At 42.7% G+C, this 19,882-nt stretch overlaps 1 protein-coding gene across 1 annotated transcript in view; it reads left to right on the top strand.

Annotated features, from left to right (window-relative positions):
• The window catches only part of TUBGCP3 (tubulin gamma complex component 3), a 277,741-nt gene that overhangs the window by 130,885 nt on the left and 126,974 nt on the right, over positions 1 to 19,882 (top strand). Inside the window, exons 10-11 of the mRNA XM_088456791.1 lie at positions 5,029 to 5,161; positions 5,434 to 5,600. Coding sequence (XP_088312917.1) covers positions 5,029 to 5,161; positions 5,434 to 5,600 — 300 coding nt within the window. The remainder of the gene's footprint in view (positions 1 to 5,028; positions 5,162 to 5,433; positions 5,601 to 19,882) is intronic.

Genomic DNA, 19,882 nt, shown 5'->3' with positions numbered 1-19,882 from the left:
CTTGCAGATAAAAGTGACAATGTCACTAAATAGCAATATTGATACACAGTTTACGTCCCCCTAAAGGTTCTTCTTCGGCACCCCGGAAGGCCTGAAAGTTTCCTTTTGAGACCGAAGAAATTAAATTTAGGAGTTAATACCTTTGGGGTAGTTACAGGAAGATAAGGACTCTTTCCTCCTATGACCTGAGAAATAATATTGGTTAATTCAGGACCAAACAAAGCACCTCCTTCAAAAGGCCATGTCTCTAAAGAATGCTTGGATTCTACATCTGCTTCCAAGATTTAAGCCACAGCAAACACCTGGCGGAAATGGCCAAAGCAGAAATATGAGACCTGTATCTGAATAGTATCTATCAAAGCATCACCTATATAGGTTATAGCATCCAAAATCTTATCGGCTATGGAACTAGCTTCAGACAATTCCTCTGAATGAAAACCAGTGATCATTTGATTCATCCAGGGACAGATAGCCTTTATCACCCAGGCAAAAACAAAAATCTGCGCTGTCACTATATATGTCAATGAGATCAATAATGAATAAAGTGGTAAATTAAAAATATTTTAATTAAACAAGCTAAAATAGTTAACACACATTAATACATACAATAAACATTCTATCACCTGGTCTACAATAACGGTGAATCACTGTCACTAACACAAAGAGAGTGATTCACCATTATTGTAGACCAGGTGATAGAATGTTTCCACAAATATATATGGAAAAGCAACTGTAGGCACAATTAATGGAGTGTTTAATCTGTTACTACTCCTTGTTATGCTATAGTCACACTCCTGTGATATGGCTCAAGTATTCACTTCCTATTTAGGAATAAACAGTGACCCGTTTGGTACATTCAGTCTCAGACTGTCTGCCACGCATGTGATATAATCCTGGAAAAGTCAATAGAAAATCATGTATGGATGATCGTTATCAGTATGGATAGACTTGGAGGTAGCTCTCATGTTCAAACCCAAGTTGATCTGAGAAATAAACGATGGTCACTAATATAAATAAACCGTACACAGCCTCTATACAACCTGCTGTGACGGTCAATCCACATGACTGTCACAGGTCTGGGACCCGTCCTCTGGTGGGAGGTCGCTTACTCAGATTCCGGGATGATTTGATTCAATCCAATCTGGATAATTGGGTAAATTGAATAGTCACCAGGGGTTACATGCAGGATTTGGAAGGTCTGGTTCCAAGAAGATTCTTTTCCCACATATCTCCCTGTGGATGGTTGCAGAAAGGCGGCTCTTATGCAAGCAATTTCTGTGCTTTCTGATTCTGGAGTAATTTCTCTGGTACCGGTACTACAGCAAGGTCTGGGGTTCTACTCCAGTCTTTTCTTGGTAGACAAACCAGACGGGTCATTTTGCCCCATTCTCAACCTCCAGAGGGTTAAATGCTTATCTGCATTGCAAATATTCAAGATGGAGTCAATAAGGTCAGTCATTTGTTCCATGGAGGAAAAAAGAAATTCTAGCCTCCATAGATATCAAGGATGCCTACCTCCATATCCCCATATGGAAGGGTCATCAGCTTCTTCTGCGGTTTGCAGTAAGCCATTAGCATTTTCAGCTTCAGGCTTTACCCTTCGGTTTGGCCACCTCTCCCAGAGTTTTACAAAGGCTATGGACACATGATCTCACTACTCAGGAGTGGGGGGGATAAACGTGTTGGCCTATCTGACGTTTTGTTGTTCAAGGCACCTTTTGCAACAACATCTTCAAATTACCTTAGACGTGCTCCTCAGATTCGGCTGGATCATCAGTTTTCCCAAATCAAATTTAATTTCATCTCAGAGTGTCGAAGAGAAGTCCCAAAAATACTGCAGAGTGTTTCTTCTGTAGTCAAAGATTCAGGATCTGCAATCCAGAATAAAAACCATTTTATCTCATATCTCTGTTCTCAGGGCTATGCAGATACTGGGGAAACTGGTGGCTTCATTCAAAGCTTTTCCTTTCGCCAGATTTCAAGCCCGATCTCTACAAAACTAATTGCTTCATCGATGGATAAAATCAGACCGTCGATTAAACAGGCAAATGTTTAGATTATCTCTTCAGACCTAGCAGTCTCTTCGGTGGTGGCTACAGGATGCTAATCTGAACAAAGGTTGACAATTGTCAGTGAAAGACTGGATCACAGATGCCAGCCTAACAGGCTTGGGGGTGGTGGTTCTAGACAGACACTTACTTTGGTTTGTCCATGAAGCCCCTCTTTCCATCAATATACTGGAATTAAGGACAATTTGATATGCATTGATTCAGGGTCTATGCTAGAATTTACCAGTGCGAAACCAATGCGACAATGCCACAGCAGTTGCTTACATAAACAAGCAGGGTGGCACATGCAGCTGGCTAGCAATGAGGGAGGTTTCTCACATCCTTCATTTGGGCAGAAATTGGGTTCCAGCTATTTCAGCAGTTTACATTCCAGGGGTGAACAACTGGGGAGGCGGACTTCTTAAGTCGCCACAGTGTGCATTCAGGGGAATGGTAATTACACCAGGAGGTGTTTGCAGAAATAGTTCCCAGATGGGGATCTCCAGACATGGCTCTAATGGCTTCTCGTCTAATCAATAAACTTCCAAGGTATCTCTGTTCCAGGATCCTCTGGCATCTCTGGTGGATGCATTGACCGCACCTTGAGTGTTCCAGCTGGGATACATTTTTCCTCCTCTGGTAATGTTACCAAAGGTAATTCAGCGGATTCGATTAGTGGCACGGCTGGGTATTCTGGTGGCTCCAGACTGGCTGCGCCGTCATTGGTACGCAGTTCTCTGGAACATGTTGGCAGACGTTCCATATAGTCTGCCCCTGTGTCCAGATCTGTTACTTCATGGTCCATGCCGTCACTAAGATTTGCCTCACTTGACTTTGACGGCATGGTTCTAGAAACCAATATTTTGAGAGCCAAAGGGTTTTCAGAGTCTTTGGTGAAAACCATGATACAGGCTCCCAAACCAGTTTACTTCCCAGATTTATCATACGACTTTTAAGATATATATTTTTTGGTGTGAACAAAACTAGTTCAAACCTGAAATGTTCCAGGTGTCTCGCCTCTTGTCTTTTCTACAAGAGGGGTTGGTTAAGAGTGTTAGATTGTCCTCTCTTAAGGGGCAAATTTCGGCCCTATCGATCCTGTTTCAAAGGAAATTGGCCACCACTCCAATAGTTCAGACCACCTTGCTTGGGGGTTCTTCGCATACAGCCTCCTTATGTCCTGCCGGTTCGTCCTTGGGACTTGAAATTAGTTTTGGAGGAACTTCAAAAGGCATAGTTTGAGCCTCGGTGGTATCTGCTTTCCACATTAACCAAGATATTGTCATTCCGGCTTTTCACCAGAATTCAGTGACTAATGAAGCTTCGCACTGTTCAATGTGGCTCTTCGTTACGCATTTACTTGGACTGTACTGCATCTTTGAGGAGTACAAATTCCCTGTTGTTCGATGCACCAAAAAGAGACTTGCCTGCCTCCAAAGGGTCCATTGCTAGATTGGTCACTTCTGCCATTAGGCAGGCATATTTGTCCTCGAATGGGACGATTCCCGGCCTCAATTTGGGCTCACCCGACTCGTGCTGTTGGAGCCTCTTAGGCTGTACGGCATGTTGCCTTGGTAGAGCAGCTCTGCAAAGCAGCTACCTGGTCATCTGTACACACTTTTACAAAATTTTACCGCTTCCATACACTTAGCGAAAGGGATGCCAGTGTTGGGTGGAAAATTCTTAAGCTTTCAGGAAGAAAAGGAGGGGAGCTGGTAACAGATGAAAATACGATTTTTACTCGCCGTAAAATCTCCTCCTTGGAGTCCATCTGGGGGATGCCATTACTTCTGGGTTATGCGTAGTGAGGTGTGGAGTCAGACACTAGCTTAATTGAATCTGGCTACCACCCCCTATATAACCCATCCTTTTCCACCCTAAGCTCAATCTATGTTTAACAAAGCCAAAGGAGACCCACGGACAGAACTGAGAAACCTGAAACCAACAGGTACCTTAGTATGACTCAAACAAGGGAGGGATTGCTGCATCCCCAGAAGGACTCCAAGGAAGAGATTTTACGGTGAGTAAAAATCTTATTTCTGCATGTCGACATGGTCAACATGATACTGTCAACATGGCATAGCGAACCTACTGATCCTTAAACTATGTATTTGTCATTCACTTGGACAGTAATTGGACCTGAATGCACCTCCATTTTTTTTCTACTTTACCTTATGGATGAAATGCTGAGAGGTAGCAAAACTAAATTTTGGGATATTTGGTAGAAAGTATTATTGAGGCCTCTGATTGATTGTAGACTTTTATAAAATTATAAAAGTTGCTTGCTGTGTCTCCATACTGCCCCAACATTCCTGAACAATCCCCTGTGCTGTAGACTTTTTATAACAATATCTACTGGGAATGCCTTCAAAATGCTGTGGTATTGTCAAAATAGTATATGGTACATTGAAGACTATGGGCCTGACTCAGCAGCGTACGCAATTGCAATTACATTCGCAGATCAATTGTTAACCGTTACGCATGCGCTCGCTCTACGATTATGGAAGCACTGTGTTTAGGGGTGGTGATGGGGGAGTGGCTGGTAAAACTCAAACGTGTCTGTCTGTTTGAACGCTGTTTCCTGGGCATGCATAAATTAGCCACTGCGATTGCACACATCTGTCGCTGGTCAGACCTGTTGTAAATATTGCGTAACAGGCCGATGCGTGTTGATGGTACAGATGTATACGTAGGAGTGCGAGGTAGTAAGCATGTGAGAAAGCGGCAGTGGGCGTCTTTATGCCGCATGAGCTGTGGCAGGCATTGGCATACTTTCGCAGCTGCATTCGCAATAGCAGTCCTTACTGAATCAGGCCCTACGTTTGTTTGGTTTCAAACTTGAGTGAAAGTTCCCTTTGCTTAAGACCTGTAAGTTTCCTTTTTTAAATTTGTTTATGTTCAAATTTCATTTTCTTGTTGATATTTTAGTTTTCTTTCATTTAATCAACATTTTTGTCTTTTTTTTAAATTTTAAATAAAGTTGCAAGTTGAAGATGATCAGGGTGTTAATTTAGGGCTAGAAACCAGCCTAACCCTTCGACGTCTCTTGGTATGGACTTATGATCCCAAAATTAGATTGAAAACTCTTGCAGCACTTGTTGACCACTGTCAAGGTAAGATTAAATTAGATTTGCTAACAATTGTATAATGTTTTTTCTTCTTCTGCATTGTGTAATGTGGTTTGTCATGTTTTATGTGTTTAAATATTTACATTTCCCATGTTCTGTTTTCTTTAATTTGCATTACCATTTTTCTTTTAGATACAATTGTTTGAATTTGTTAATGTTTATTTAAGACAAGAGGAATAAGAGTAAATTTTCTGCATTGAGTAAATTTGGCATTTAACGGAACATACTTACTTTGGTGATTACCCCCACTTTTTCAGGAAGAAAAGGAGGGGAGCTGGCATCAGCAGTACATGCATATACTAAAACGGGTGATCCATATATGCGATCTTTGGTGCAACATATTCTTGGCTTAGTATCTCATCCTATTTTGAATTTCCTTTACCGCTGGATATATGATGGAGAGTTGGAGGACACTTACCATGAGGTAAACCACTTGGGTCCAGTTTCTGAATTATACCTTGCTCATCAACAACTTTTTATGCTTTTAAAGGACACCATTTACTGATGATTTTAAACTGAAGTAGACTCTAAATAAAGAAATATCATAATTTTTTTTGTTCCATTATAACACATACATAGATTTGGTCTCTGTATATTTCTTTTTGCACTGAGCTATACAAGTTGATCTCTCTACAGTAATTGTTAAATGGCTAGGTGCCAATTAAAAAAAATAAAATAAATTTGAATAAGATATTCTTGGCATAATATAACAAAATAGGCTATGAACTTTTTGTAATTTGAGTATCAATTTAGCCACACCTTGCTTAATTTGTTGAGTCTCCAATCCTTACTAAAACATAAATTTGATGGAGCCATTTTCTCTGGTACAGAAAATTTGTACTTTTCCATATACTGTTAAACCTAGTGATCACACCTCATCCTACACCAGGGGTCTTCAACCCGTGGAGCTGTTACCCGTGGCCCGCCGATGGTTAGTGTAGTGCGGACACAGAAATAAACACTGCCGCCGCTGGATAGTACACTCGTGCTACCCGGTGGTGGTGTGTTTGTTTTAGCAGCCAATGAGAGTCAGACAGACTCTCATTGGCTGCTGCACCCACGGGCGGTGCCAGGCTGGAGCTCAATCATGAGCTCCACCTTTTGGCTCCCACAGTGGGTGATGGGAGAAACGTCATGACGTCTCTCCCATAGTGCCGGGAGGGCGGAGAAGCGGACAGCGGCAGGCACCGGGATTCAGTTAAGTTTTTTTTTTTTTTATATATATATATATATATATATATATATATATATATATATATATATATATATATATATATAGAATCTATTTGTATTTGTCCTTTATATGTAAGGGGCACTTGATAGGGGGGGACTACTACTGGGAACACTGCATAGGGGGGACCACTACTGGGGGGACCACTGCTGGGGGCACAGCATAGGGGGGGACTACTACTGGGGGCATTATAGAAGGGGCACAGTATAGGGGGGACCACTACTGGGGGGGATCACTACTGGTGGCACTGCATAGGGGGGACCACTACTGGGGGCACTGCATAGGGGGGACCACTACCTGGGGGTACTGCATGGGGAAACTACTACTGGGGGCACTGCTGGGTGCACTGCATAGGTGGACTACTACTGGGGCATTATATAAGGGGCCCTACCCGGGGACAATGCATAGGGGGGGGGACTACTACTGGGGGCACAGTATAATGGGGACCACTGCATTGGGGCGACCACTACTGGAGGCACTGTATAAGGGGCACTACTGGGTATATATACTTATATATGAATATCAGCCCTGTTTTAAGATTTTACCCGAGGAAGTCCTAAGCATTGGACGAAACGCGTAGGGTAGTGGTGCCCCTTATGCCATGTGTGAGATACCCCACCATTGAGCTCACATCCACAGGGGTGTTGGTGGGATTGAACATCTGCCCCACAAAAGGCGGTGGGTTTCTTAGCTCCTGTGTTCTTAATGTAAGTTTATGTACATTTGTGCATCTCTTATAAAAAATAAATAACTTTTGACATTAATGAAGGGCCATTTGGCCATTTTTCTTGGGTGATTTTATTGGTGAGTGGGTGTATTTCCAGGATACCCTAATACTTGATCCTTCAATTCGATATGGGAAAAGAACTACGAACTGACTAAAGAGGCTTTAAGAACCATCCATACCTTTAAAAGGAATTATTGTTTATTCATTTATTACAATCACATTTTACTACCAAGTGCCCGCAACCATTTTTTATATATATAATTTTTATTTTTTATTTTATTGTCGCTGGCCATATGTTTTATTATTATTATTAATGTGCACATGCTCTTAGGGTACTATGCGCTGATTTGACTGGAGACATATTTATGTTTCATGGCATGTGTCCGAAGCGGTCACGGCAGGGTGATCAATAACTGCTGCGGCTGTTGTGTGTGGATCTGAGACAGTATTATCTGCTCCATTAGACTGACTCACAGTAGTAGCGGCTGGAGGAAAACTAACTGCCGCATATAGCAATGTCTAGATGATGTATCAAACTGAGAGTGTGGTGCATTGATCACAATAACATTGAATATCCGACTGAAGAGAAAATCTAAATAAGTGGGAATTGCACTATTATATAATAACTGCACACAATAGGTGAAGCAAGTACTATCCATTACCCCACATTTCTTTGGTTCCCTACACAAATATACAGCTATTCTAGTGAACCCATCAAGGATACACTAACACGGGGACGCATTATATAATGATATGAGGATCCTTGAAACAAAATTGAGAGGAAGAAAATAAATGTATTGCAGCTAACAAGCTGTTAATATATGGTCTATTTATAGGGATTTTCATACATCCCTCTTTGAACATTGAATTTTAGAAATTGCATGAAAGGAAGTCCAGATCTACCTGTAGTAGCAGGAGGACGATTGATCTGAGTCTCATGTATATTATTATTGAAGGGGAACTGTGGAATCTAGCTAAAGATTATTTTTGTATCAGTCTGAGATTTCATTATTACATTGTAACAGTCGAGATCTTGTCAAACCCATACCATACTGTTTCAATTAGGCATCGCACACACAGCACTATTAGTCAGCGTTATCTGATTATCTAAATAACTGTAATTTTTATTGATATATTTATTATAAGAAATACTTAGATAACTGTAAATCATAAGAAATACATAGATAACTGTAAATCAGTGAAAGTATAACACATATTGAGCATGAACCTAGAGATACTGGTATCAGATTAGCGACTATTTTAATACACGTTTTTATCTTATGTCTCAAATCTATACTATCGATTTTAAAATTATTTCGCCTCATTATCCTAAACATTCATTTTCAATAAAATAATAAAGATTTGTCTTCTTTTAACTTCAACCAATATATTACATATGGGAATACGTAAATTAGGATCATATTAGTGCACCACGTTGAACACTTTTTTTTTTTTTTTTATCCTTTTGATGTTTGTACTTTTACACAATTAAGTGTGTGGTAGCACCACTATTCGTTACTTGGAATTAGCTAAGAAGGAATAGCCAATGTCAAATACTGATGTGCATCAGAAATATATTATGTAACATTGGTTTCCGTTATAAATGGACAGTGCAATAGGATCCTACTGTATATCAATATCTGAGATATTTTACTGATGCAGGATTTTTTCAGTTTTATTATATAGATCTCAACTAGTATGTCCAGTTTTTTTCCAAAGCCTGACATTTTTAGGATTTGGGACACTGCAGGTGCTTGGTGATTATTGTTATTTTTTTTCTAAGATGGGTGTAGTTTTGTAAGAGAGACATCCTAGAGACAGCCATAGTGTAGGACAGGGGTCTGCAACCTTTAAGACAGTGTGGGCCACATAAAAAAATTCAACGAAGCCCAAGGGCCACTAAGCTGTACTGCGGTATTTAGACTCCTCCTCCTCACACAATTATGTCCCATGCCTCCTCCTACAATTTTAAATTAGGTCCCAGAACGGCCCCCCTCCTCCCACAATTATGATTATGCCCCATAACTGTCCCTCCTCCTCCATTATGTCAGATAGTTGCTCCATCCTCAAACAATTATGTCCCATAACTGATATATATATATATCTATCTATCTATCCACACACACACACACACAGTCAGGTGCATAAATATTGGGACATTGACAGAATTTTCATATTTTGGCCTCTATTCACCACCACAATGGCTTTGAAATGAACAAACAAGATGTGCTTTAACTGCGGACTTTCAGATTTAATTTGAGGGTAATTACATCCAAATCAGATGAACGGTGTAGGAATTACAACGGCTTCTGTATGTGCCTCCCACTTTTTAAGGGGCCAAAAGTAATGGGACAAACTAAACAATCCTAAATCTAACTTTCACTTTTTAATACTTTGTTGCAAATCCTTTGCAGGCAATTACAGCCTGAAGTTTGGAACGCATAGACATCACCAGACGCTGGGTTTCATCCATGGTGATACTCTGCCAGGCCCCTACTGCAAATGTCTTCAGTTCTTGCTTGTTCTTGGGGCATTTTCCCTTCAGTTTTGTCTTCATCAAGTGAAATGCATGCTCAATCGGATTCAGATCAGGGGATTGACTTGGCCATTGCATAACATTCCACTTTTTAGCCTTAAAAAACTCTTTGGTTGCTTTTGCAGGACGCTTCGGGTCATTGTCCATCTGCAATGTGAAGCGCCGTCCAATGAGTTCTGAAGCATTTGACTGAATATGAGCATATAATATTGCCCGAAACACTTCAGAATTCATTCTGCTGCTTTTGTCAGCAGTCACATCATCAATAAATACAAGGGAACCAGTTCCATTGGCAGCCATACATGCCCACGCCATGACACTACCACCACCATGCTTCACTGATGAGGTGGTATGTTTTGGATCATGAGCAGTTCCTTTCCTTCTCTTCTCTTCCCATCACTCTGGTACAAGTTGATCTTTGTCTCATCTGTCCATAGGATGCTGTTCCAGAACTGTAATGGCTTTTTTAGATGTTGTTTGGCAAACTCTAATCTGTTCTTCCTGTTTTTGTGGCTCACCAATGGTTTACATCTTGTGGTGAACCCTCTATATTCACTCTTGTGAAGTCTTCTCTGGATTGTTGACTTTAACACATATACACCTACCTCCTGGAGAGTGTTCTAGATTTGGCCAACTGTTGTGAAGGGGTTTTTCTTCACCAGAGAAATAATTATTTTGTCATCCACCACAGTTGTTTTCCATGGTCTTCCGGGTCTATTGGTGTTGCTGAGCTCTCCGGTGCGTTCTTTCTTTTTAAGAATGTTCCAAACAGTTGATTTGCCCACATCTAATGTTTTTGCTATCTCTCTGATGGGTTTGTTTTGATTTTTCAGCCACTGATAGTGACAGCTCTTTGGATCTCATATTGAGAGTTGACAGCAACTGATTCCAAATGCAAATGTCACACCTAGAATCAACTCCAGACCTTTTACCTGTGTAATTGATAATGAAATAACGAGGGAATAGCCCACACCTGTCCATGAAATAGCTTTTGAGTTGATAGTCCCATTACTTTTGGCCCCTTAAAAAGTGGGAGGCACATATAGAAACCGTTGTAATTCCTACACCGTTCACCTGATTTGGATGTAATTACCCTCTAATTAAATCTGAAAGTCTGCAGTTAAAGCACATCTTGTTTGTTTCATTTCAAAGCCATTGTGGTGGTGAATAGAGGACAAAATATGAAAATTCTGTCAATGTCCCAATATTTATGCACCTGACTGTATGTATTCCATTGAGCACACAATTCTGTGAATTAGCAGCTCCACCATTTTGTGAGTGACAGCAATCTCATTCTGTGAGAGTGCTGAATCTGCAGTTAACCACAGGGTGTGATGGCATACCATATCTGTTTTGTGCAAGGAACTTGTCCATTAAGGCGCCTTTTATGGCCGTAATTTCATTGCTTTTTTTAGTTTGAGTGGCACAAATTCAGTGGGTTTTGTGAAATTTCAGATCATGTCTAAGACGCATTAATGGATTAATGGGACATTTAAAACCGTAAGGTTTTTTTGGCTGTGAAATTTCATTACTTTTTTATAATTTATTAACCATCAGGGTATTGACAGGCAAACCGGGCCACCTGCAGGGCAGAAGAACAAATAGAAGCATCAGCGGGCGACAGAGTGACTCACTGGTGCTGGGCATGCACCTGAGAAAATCAAATCTATAAAAGACAGATGTATGGATGTATCAGTGAGAACCATCCATGTATTGTTTTAAAAAAATTAATGTGTAATATAAAAAAAATAATTACGTGCCTCCACAGCACAACCAGCATCCGGCTTTGGATCCCCAGTGCTGGTTGTGCTAAACATGGGACAAACGACGTAGGGGTTCCTTGTATTAGGCACAACCAGCACCAGGCTAATCAGAGGCATGCTTCGTTGCCAATATACAGGGGACGAGCGACGTAGGGGTACTTTCGAAAAAAAGCTGAATTTTCCCATAGAGAAATCCCGAGGGCGCATGGTTTTAAGGGGCTACACCTCAAAAGCTATTGGAGGTACGGAGCTGAAATTTGGCATGGGCTGGTAGAACTGTCGCTCCGTGCTGCATGCCAAATTCAGGGCAAAAACTGAATGAGGACTTGGGAGTAATTTAAATTTCCAACTGGCAGTATTTTCTGACACTCAATTAGGAAGGCATGACTCAGAGTAGGGGGCAAATTTACAGTTTGGGTTTGTTTTATTAGGTAGCTATTGTTCCAGGCTAGGTGCTTTTGGGGGGCTATCCCCAGCACCCCTGGGCGGGGCTTGCTGGGTTGATTGTGTTGTGCATATAAAAATATAAATATTGTCTTATGCAGTAGTACTACATGGCTGCCGCTTTCCCCAGGACTTGCACGGCCTCTTCACCTGGAGGGCGGCGGCCTTTAAGCTCTTTTGCATGGCCGCCACCCATCCAGGACTTCCCGGCGTCGTCTTGATTCAGCTGGTCTTCTTTCCAGGTACCCAGCCGATGAACTGAGTGGATGGCGCCTCGCTTTGGCTTTATGTAAGCCTGCCGAGGGGGCGGAGCAATGACGGCACAATCCGTGAGTGGCTCGTGGCGACGATCTTTACATTTCAAAAATGGCGCTGAGTCGACATTTTTGAAAAGGGCAAGCTCTGTTCTCACCTCTGAAGTCAATGGTGAGAACAGCTCATTGGTTGAGAGACAGAAGGCTCGCCTCTCCCAGCCAATGAGCACTCCGCACTGGGATTTCTGTACTGAACTACTGCGGCGGAGCTGTCATTCGGGTAGTAGTATTCTTAGAGGACAATACTAATGTTCGTGGGTCCTAGGTATTTTGCGTTTTTTTTTTTTTTTGCCTAGACCCTGAATTGCCTGAAGAGGACAGATCCACGAATTGGAAGAGGTGAGTTTGGATTTTTTATTACAAGTACTCCTTAGGATTATCTACTGGAGAAGAGGCCAGATTGGCTTCAGGGGTACTAGGTGAAGCATGTGTGAGTACATGTGTGTGTGCATGTATGTTTGAATAAAATTTTATATTTCTACGGTTTCTGTGTTCTGTGTGGATCCCTTTATTGGTGGGGGTCCTGAGCTCCCCAGGGATTCCCAGCCTGGGTTGACTAGCGGTCAGGGGTGATGCTTCTGCTTGGGGGCGGTGAAAGGGCTCCCCTGGCTGTGGCATCACCCCCCTGCTAGAAAGAGACCGGTGCTGGTTCTAGTACATACAGGGGGACCCTACGCATTTTTTGCCCCTGTATTTCCAGAACCAGGGCCGGTATTTAACAAAACCAATACTGGCTTTCCAAAGTCCGGAGCTGGTTGGTGTTTTTGGGGAGGGGGCCATGCCATTTTTTTTTTTTTCCTAATTAAACACAGAAGCACAGAAGGGTCTCACTGACCCGTCTCTGCTTCTGTGTTTGTTTAATTAAACACAGATGCAGGTATAGCCTGAATCTCTCTCCTGCTACTCTCCCGGGTCCTGCCGCCCGCACCGGTGCTGCTTCCGCCGCCGCTAATGCCTGCTTTAGTCCGCCGGTTCCGGTCACAGCTGACTCCCGCTATTCCCCCCCAGGTCCCGGCCGCAGTTAACGACCGTTTTCCTCCTCCCAGTTCCGACCCCCGCTACCGCGCGCGCGCAAAAGGCACCCATCTTGCTGCACCCAAGTGAAGCCATAGTGAGTACACCTGGTGAAGGCTCCTACTGCGGCTGCGCAAATAATTGAATCTTCCTATCTCTATAATGGCGGGTTCGTGAGGTAATAGTTTAAAGGCTGTAACTTTCTCAATTACCTGAACCAAAAGGCCATAGTCTGGAATAATAACTACCTCATAAAACAAAGTGTAAATTCGTCCCCTACCCTGAGTGAGTTATGCCTTCCCAAAAATTCCCCATAAAGAACAGCAGAAAAATTGTCCTAACTGAGAGTGTCATAAAAAATGAGGATTTGGGAGTAATCTGAAGCTCCAAGTGTCACTTTTTTTGTATTTTTGCCCTGAAATTTGGCACGGAGCACCGAGCAACAGTTCTACCCGTCCGTGCCATATTTCAGCCCGGTACCTCCAATAGCTTTTGAGGTGTAGCCCCTTAAACACCCTGACGCCCCTTTCGGAATTCTCTATGGAGATTTCCGTTTTTTTTTCCTATTTAGCCTTAATATAAGGGCATGACCGTGCCCTTATAATATCTCTGTTATGTGTGTGTGTGTGTGTGTGTGTGTGTGTATGTATGTATATGTGTGTGTGTGTGTGTGTGTGTATATATATTTTTATAATACGGGATGAATATCTGTACAGGCATAATAAATTACATACTGTAATGTCAAGAAGTGAGATCATGATGGTGCATTTAATGGCTGATAACATGTAAAAGCGGCTGCTATTTTCATCTTTGTTGGCCTTGGCATTTATCCAATAATTAATGAGGAATCCTAGAACATTTATCTTTTTCTGCTCTTCCCTTTTTGTGCATGTTATGGTGGAAATTGCAGATCCTTGAACAGGAAATGCATCAGTTCACCACTGCATAATGACCTTGATTGCGTTTTATTGTTTGTTTTTTAAACCAACTAATGATTGTATAGTTTTTTTCCTTCTGCTGTAAGTGGTTTTCTTTTGTTTTCTAGGTGTAGATATTTTCCTGTCAATCTATAATTCACTTTTTTGTTTCTTTTCAAAGAAATATTTTGATAAAAGTTTTCTTTAAGTTAAAGTGATTTGCTCTTACATTTTGATAGCCACTGAAGATGGGGCATGTAGTGCTTCAGTATGGAGTCTTGTGTTTGATTAAAATTTTGGGCGAATGCTAATGAGCCTCCTCTATAATCCCCCCTCTTTTGTGAGCTCAGTTTATCTTAGGTACTTACTGTAGTATGTTGTTTCTGTACTGGGTTCACTATGGCAGTAATGGTTCATGTTAAAGTACCAACCAATCAGCTCCTGTCACTTTACAGGCTGTTTGAAAAAGGCCTGCTAGGAGCTGATTGGTACTTTATCTCTGTTCACTTTATCTCTCCCCAAAACTTGGTACATAGACACTTTTGTTAGGTACATATTTTAAATTACTCTGTTGTAACTCTTAACTGCTTGTTCAGTTCTAGGGCTGTGTAATACCTGTGAATTGGACATCTTGATACCTCCGGTATGGGATTGAAATTCCGGCGGCTGTTTAGCCGGTTCAAATACCGACAGCGGATGCCCGACAGGATCATCTCGGCTAATGCTATGTGCGCCCTGGACTTACCTTCGTTCGGGATGTTGTCCTCGGCGTTCAGGCGTCAGAATTATGATAGGCGTCGGTATTTCGACTTCTATCATAAATCCCTAGCCGGCATTCCTCTGTTTGGATTGTGACAGGCGCTACATCCCGATACCTCCTGCCTGCTTCATCCCACAAGTGATTGTCTTTAGGGAGAGTGGGATGGTGCTTAGTCACTGCTGACTGAGGACCCTGTGCTGCTGGTGATATTGGTCGTTGCATGTGTAGGCAAAAATCCGGAAATCACCAGTTTTAGGTGATAAGGAACAAGATTAATTCAATGAGGTCTGTCATCAACACCACGGGGCAAGACAAATGAATGGTTTTAATGGATGTTATGAATACATACCTGCATATTCTGATCTGTGATGGTCACCAATTTATTTATTTTATTTTATTTTTATTTTTTTTTTAGAATCACAAGTTATGCTGGGCATACACGGCCAGATAAAATGCCTGTCAGACTGACAGACATTTAATCTGGCCGGCTGCCAGCCGCAGATATCCCCGGCATATACTGTGAGATTTCTCTCAGTGTATTCGGCAGACATCTGCGGTCCGCCTCCGGGGGTGGAGACATTTCCCTGTTCCTTCCGTAGGAAGGAACACAGGAAATGTCTGTCTGACGGCCACGCTGGACATACACTGCCCGATGCGGCCGACAGTTTACCGGGTAAATATCGCATCAGATGGGCATGCTGGACAATCCTGCCCCCCCCACGCTACAATTATCGGGGCGATCCGCCGATATCAGTCGGATCGCCCCGATAATTGTAGCGTGTATGGCCAGCATTAGGCATACAGTCTCCAACTTTGTGTTTATAGTTTTGACCTGGCAAAAGTGTTGATTGTGTTTACAAAGATCATAGGTTTGCTCTTACTAAGATCCTTGGGTGACCACTATTGCTTACATGGGACTATCTGTTGATCAAAGCTTAGTGACCAACTTTGATCCATGCCCATGTGTGAGACAGCCCAGACCTTAGACTCTTAAAGGTGGCTTATAAACTCCAATTTAGTACCATCACAGAGAATTGTGTTTGTTGAGTTGGGCATCCATATCTCTTTTATTTCTTTTTTTTTTTTTTTTCTTATTTCTTTGTGGATCATTTGCGTTCGGGAAGTCTCAGCTGCTAGTGTGATTCTTAATTAAAATTCTGCACAAAAATATAAGTTTGCTCCCTTCTGCAACTCCATTCCATAGGGATCTCCTTTATTATCTTACCAACCCCTCAGGAGAGCAGAGAAGAAACTTTTCCCCAAACTGATTCAGTGAAAAAAAAAAAGAAACCTATTATTTTTTTTTTCAGGGTCCATAGGGGTAATACCATGCGAAATCATTACAGCTTCCAACCAGACCATCTCAGATTTTCATGAAATTTGGCAGGGTGATAGATGGCGTAAAGTAACTTTTATATGTAAAATTTTAGCCCTCAGTGAAGCACGGTGTTCATGCAATAGGGTTGCAAACATGACAAAAAATTTAAAATTTATGCTTGTAAGGTCAACTAAAATGAATCAGAACTTTTGCTTCTAATTGTGGTAGAACTTCTAATTGTGGTAGAATCAGAACTTTTGCTTCTAATTGTGGTAGAACTTTCACGTTTGTCTTGTTTCGAAGCTAAGGGACCATAATTTTCATAAATAGTTTTTTGTTTAAAAATTTACTTTTACATTTCCTTGAATAGCTAATAAAAAAAAAAAAAGTGTGTTTAGTTTTTTTGTACATAAGGTATGTTATACACTTATAGCAAAGAAAGATTGTATTTTAAGTTCCATTTTGGGAAGCCTTTGGGAACAGTAGTAAAAAAATATTAAGTACGGCAGTTGAACCCTTCTTGCACTAACCATGCAACTGGAGACTTGTCTTGTAGTGTCTCTCTCTGTGTTCTAGGGATGGCCATTGGTAGTTTTCAATCGATGGTGTCATCGGTGATGACCATCAATGGTACAATAACAATCTATGGTGAACTAGCGATGGTTTGCAGCTTCTGAATTGACAGCTAGTAATCCAAGACATGCTTGCCTCCGAGAGGGGGCAGACAGGTTGGCATAAGGGGCGTGGCTAGGAATATTACCCACCATTCGGAGGGGGGGGGGGGGGGGTGTGTGACAATTTTGGCCGCGCCACTGCTATTCAATGCCAAGATTTCCGGCATTGTGAAGCAGTGGGCAGTGCTATGCTGCCGTGAGCCTTGCCTGGTTTTCTGGGTGGCCGGGAGTGCCACACAATTTTCGGGAGGCTCCTACTGTGTCAGGAGAGTAGGCAAATATAATACAAGGGACTAAAACCGTTTATCTCAGAGGTTCCCAAACTTGGCCCTTAGGGCACTCTCAGTCCAGGTTTTAAGGATATTCATGCTTGACCACAGGTGACTTCATTAGTATCTCAGTCAGTTTGATTTAACCACCTGTGCTCAACCATGGATATCTCTAAAACCTGAACTTTTGGGGTGCCTTGAGGATTGCGTTTGGGAACCTCTGGTTAAATACAATTTTTTCTTCAGGGTCCATAGGCAACACAGGAAGTCCTTGGGGTGTAAGTGATAGGAACCAATCCGGGCGCCACGCAGTTAAAGCTTTAAGCTCCCAGGATGCATTTGGTCCACTCTCCCTATACCCCAAGCCAGAGGCACCTCATTTTCGTTGGTGCCCGGGCCAGAGTTGGGTCACCATTTTGCAGGTGGGCTGTTAATCAGCCCCTAAAGCTTAATTCTTTATTTTATTTAGTATTACTACTACAAACGACTAGAGCGCACAGAAGCAGACTGTCCGTGGGACGTCTGCGCTGCCACTTCGTCACTCCTTCGGTGCCGCGACGCCAGTACTGATCTGAGGATCTCTGCGGTGTTCTGGGCGTCAGCGCTGGCCAGGGCTTCCGTAGAGGGCCCAGGCTGCACCCAGACATCAGGGGACAGGTAAGACGGGTCGATGCTCGCGATGACCTGCGCGGAATCGCAGTCGATTCCTCTGGTCTCGGGCCAGACCAGAGCTGCTGGGTGTGGACGCAGGCTCCAGCCATCGCGCTCCAACTTCACCACCAAGGACGTATTGGTGCGGGAAACCAGCGTCTTAGGGGTTAATAACCGGCCAAGGGAGGCAGCTTCCCTGTTTAAGAGGCTCCTCCCTTCAGCGCGCCTTTCCACTGCGCTTTGGCTTCCCTGAGTTGCTCTACTACTCCAGAAGCGCCCCCTTTGAGGTCTCCAATAGCCATTTTCTAAGTGTGCTGTCGCAGTTCTCCCAGGACAGCACGTGGTCCGATCCCCCTGCATACCTTTCCCCAGGGTCAGCGTATGTATTGCTATTTCGTGAGCAGACACTGCGTCTGTGTAGTTGAATATAGTGCCGCTTTGTGCATTGTTTGTGACTTGTGCTAGCGCTATCTATCTGTGTCTTTTTTCCTATCTGTCGACTTATGACTATATGTTTTTCTCTGTTCTGCTCTAATACAGGTATTATTACCTGACTTCTTATATAATAATTCAAAATATCTGAGGTCTGCCACATACTGTTGTGTGCTGAACTGTGCAATATATTGGCAACAGGTTCCTGCAGCTTACATAAGCATAAGACAGGACCAGTATATTGCTCTCTGAATATATATATTCGTTTTTGTCTGTAAAAAACGGGTATAATAGCCTTATATATGTATGTGTGTGTGTATATATACATATATATATTTTATATATATATAATATATATATTTTTTATATATATATATTCTAGTGGTTGCTTTGTACACGGTGCGTCATTCACCCCGCAGACATGTCTGACAAGGGAAATAACCACAATCCTGTACTTATGCCGCAGTCTTGCAGATTATGTACTGCAGTTTTCAGTGAGGAGGATGTGGTTCAGGGTGGGTTATGTATAAGGTGTTCGAACTCTCCATGTGCCTCGAACCCCCCGACATCAGTACAGGAGCCCCCTTGGGTGTTTTTTTTTCTCAGATGCTGGCCTCCATTGTGGACCGCCTGGCAGTTCCGGCTGTTGTTCTTCCTGTGCAGCAGCCCGTCCCTCACTCACAAGAACTACCACTGATTATGCAGATCCCTCCTGTAGCACAGCAGGTGGTCATTCCCACAGTGGGATTACTACAGGTTGGACCTCCACCACGGGTGGATGTTTTCTCTGCCTCAGTACAGAGTCTGGCTATGATCTCTACGGCCATTCAGACCATGCTGCAAAGTGAGAAACCTGTACGACCAGATAAGCGTCCTGTGTTGTCATCTCAATCCACACAGTTGTCAGAATCTGAGATGTTATCTGATGACGGAGAGGTGGCTGATACCTGTAACCCCGAATCCCCTCGGCAAGAGGCGGAGCCTAAGTCAAGGATTAATATTCCTGCCTTGGTGCGTGCTGTCAGATCCGCATTGGTTATAGATGACGAACCAGCCCCTAAATCCAAGCCCCCTCTGTTTAAACAGATAAAGGTGTCTTCAGCAGTATTCCCTCTGTCAGATCAGCTGGTGGATCATATGGCTGAGGCCCGGCAATCACCTGGTAAGAGGTATCAACCTCAGAAACGTTTAACCCCATGTTACCCATTTCCTGAGGCTCATTGTAAGAAGTGGGAATCACCCCCTGCAGTGGATTCCCACGTTACACGGTTAATTAAGATGTTACCTATGCCTTCCATTTCTTCCTTAAAGGATCCTATGGATAGGAAAGTGGAAACTTACCTAAAGTCTATATACTCTCTTTCAGGAGCTGTGGCCAGGCTGTCCATGGCTATCTCCTGGGTAGCTAAGGCCATAGAGCGTTTGGCCGATACAGTTGAGGACTCGTTGGAAGTTTCAGAGAAGCAGGTGTCATTGGTCGGCCATATTAGGGACGCAGCTACATATATAGGTGAGGTCGCTCTGGATGCTAGTTTACTGACATCCAGGATCTTGGCCACGGCCGTGTGTCTGCTCGCCGTTCCCTGTGGTTACGCTATTGGAGTGCAGATGCCGATTCTAAGAAAGGCCTGGAGGCCTTACCCTATAATGGGTAGA

The sequence above is a fragment of the Taudactylus pleione genome, unplaced genomic scaffold (genome assembly GCF_031769625.1).
Source record: "Taudactylus pleione unplaced genomic scaffold, aTauple2 ptg000041l, whole genome shotgun sequence".
Lineage (NCBI taxonomy): Eukaryota > Metazoa > Chordata > Amphibia > Anura > Myobatrachidae > Taudactylus > Taudactylus pleione.
The sequence above is the reverse complement of the archived record's forward strand: the minus strand, read 5'-3'. Positions and strand labels throughout refer to the sequence as shown.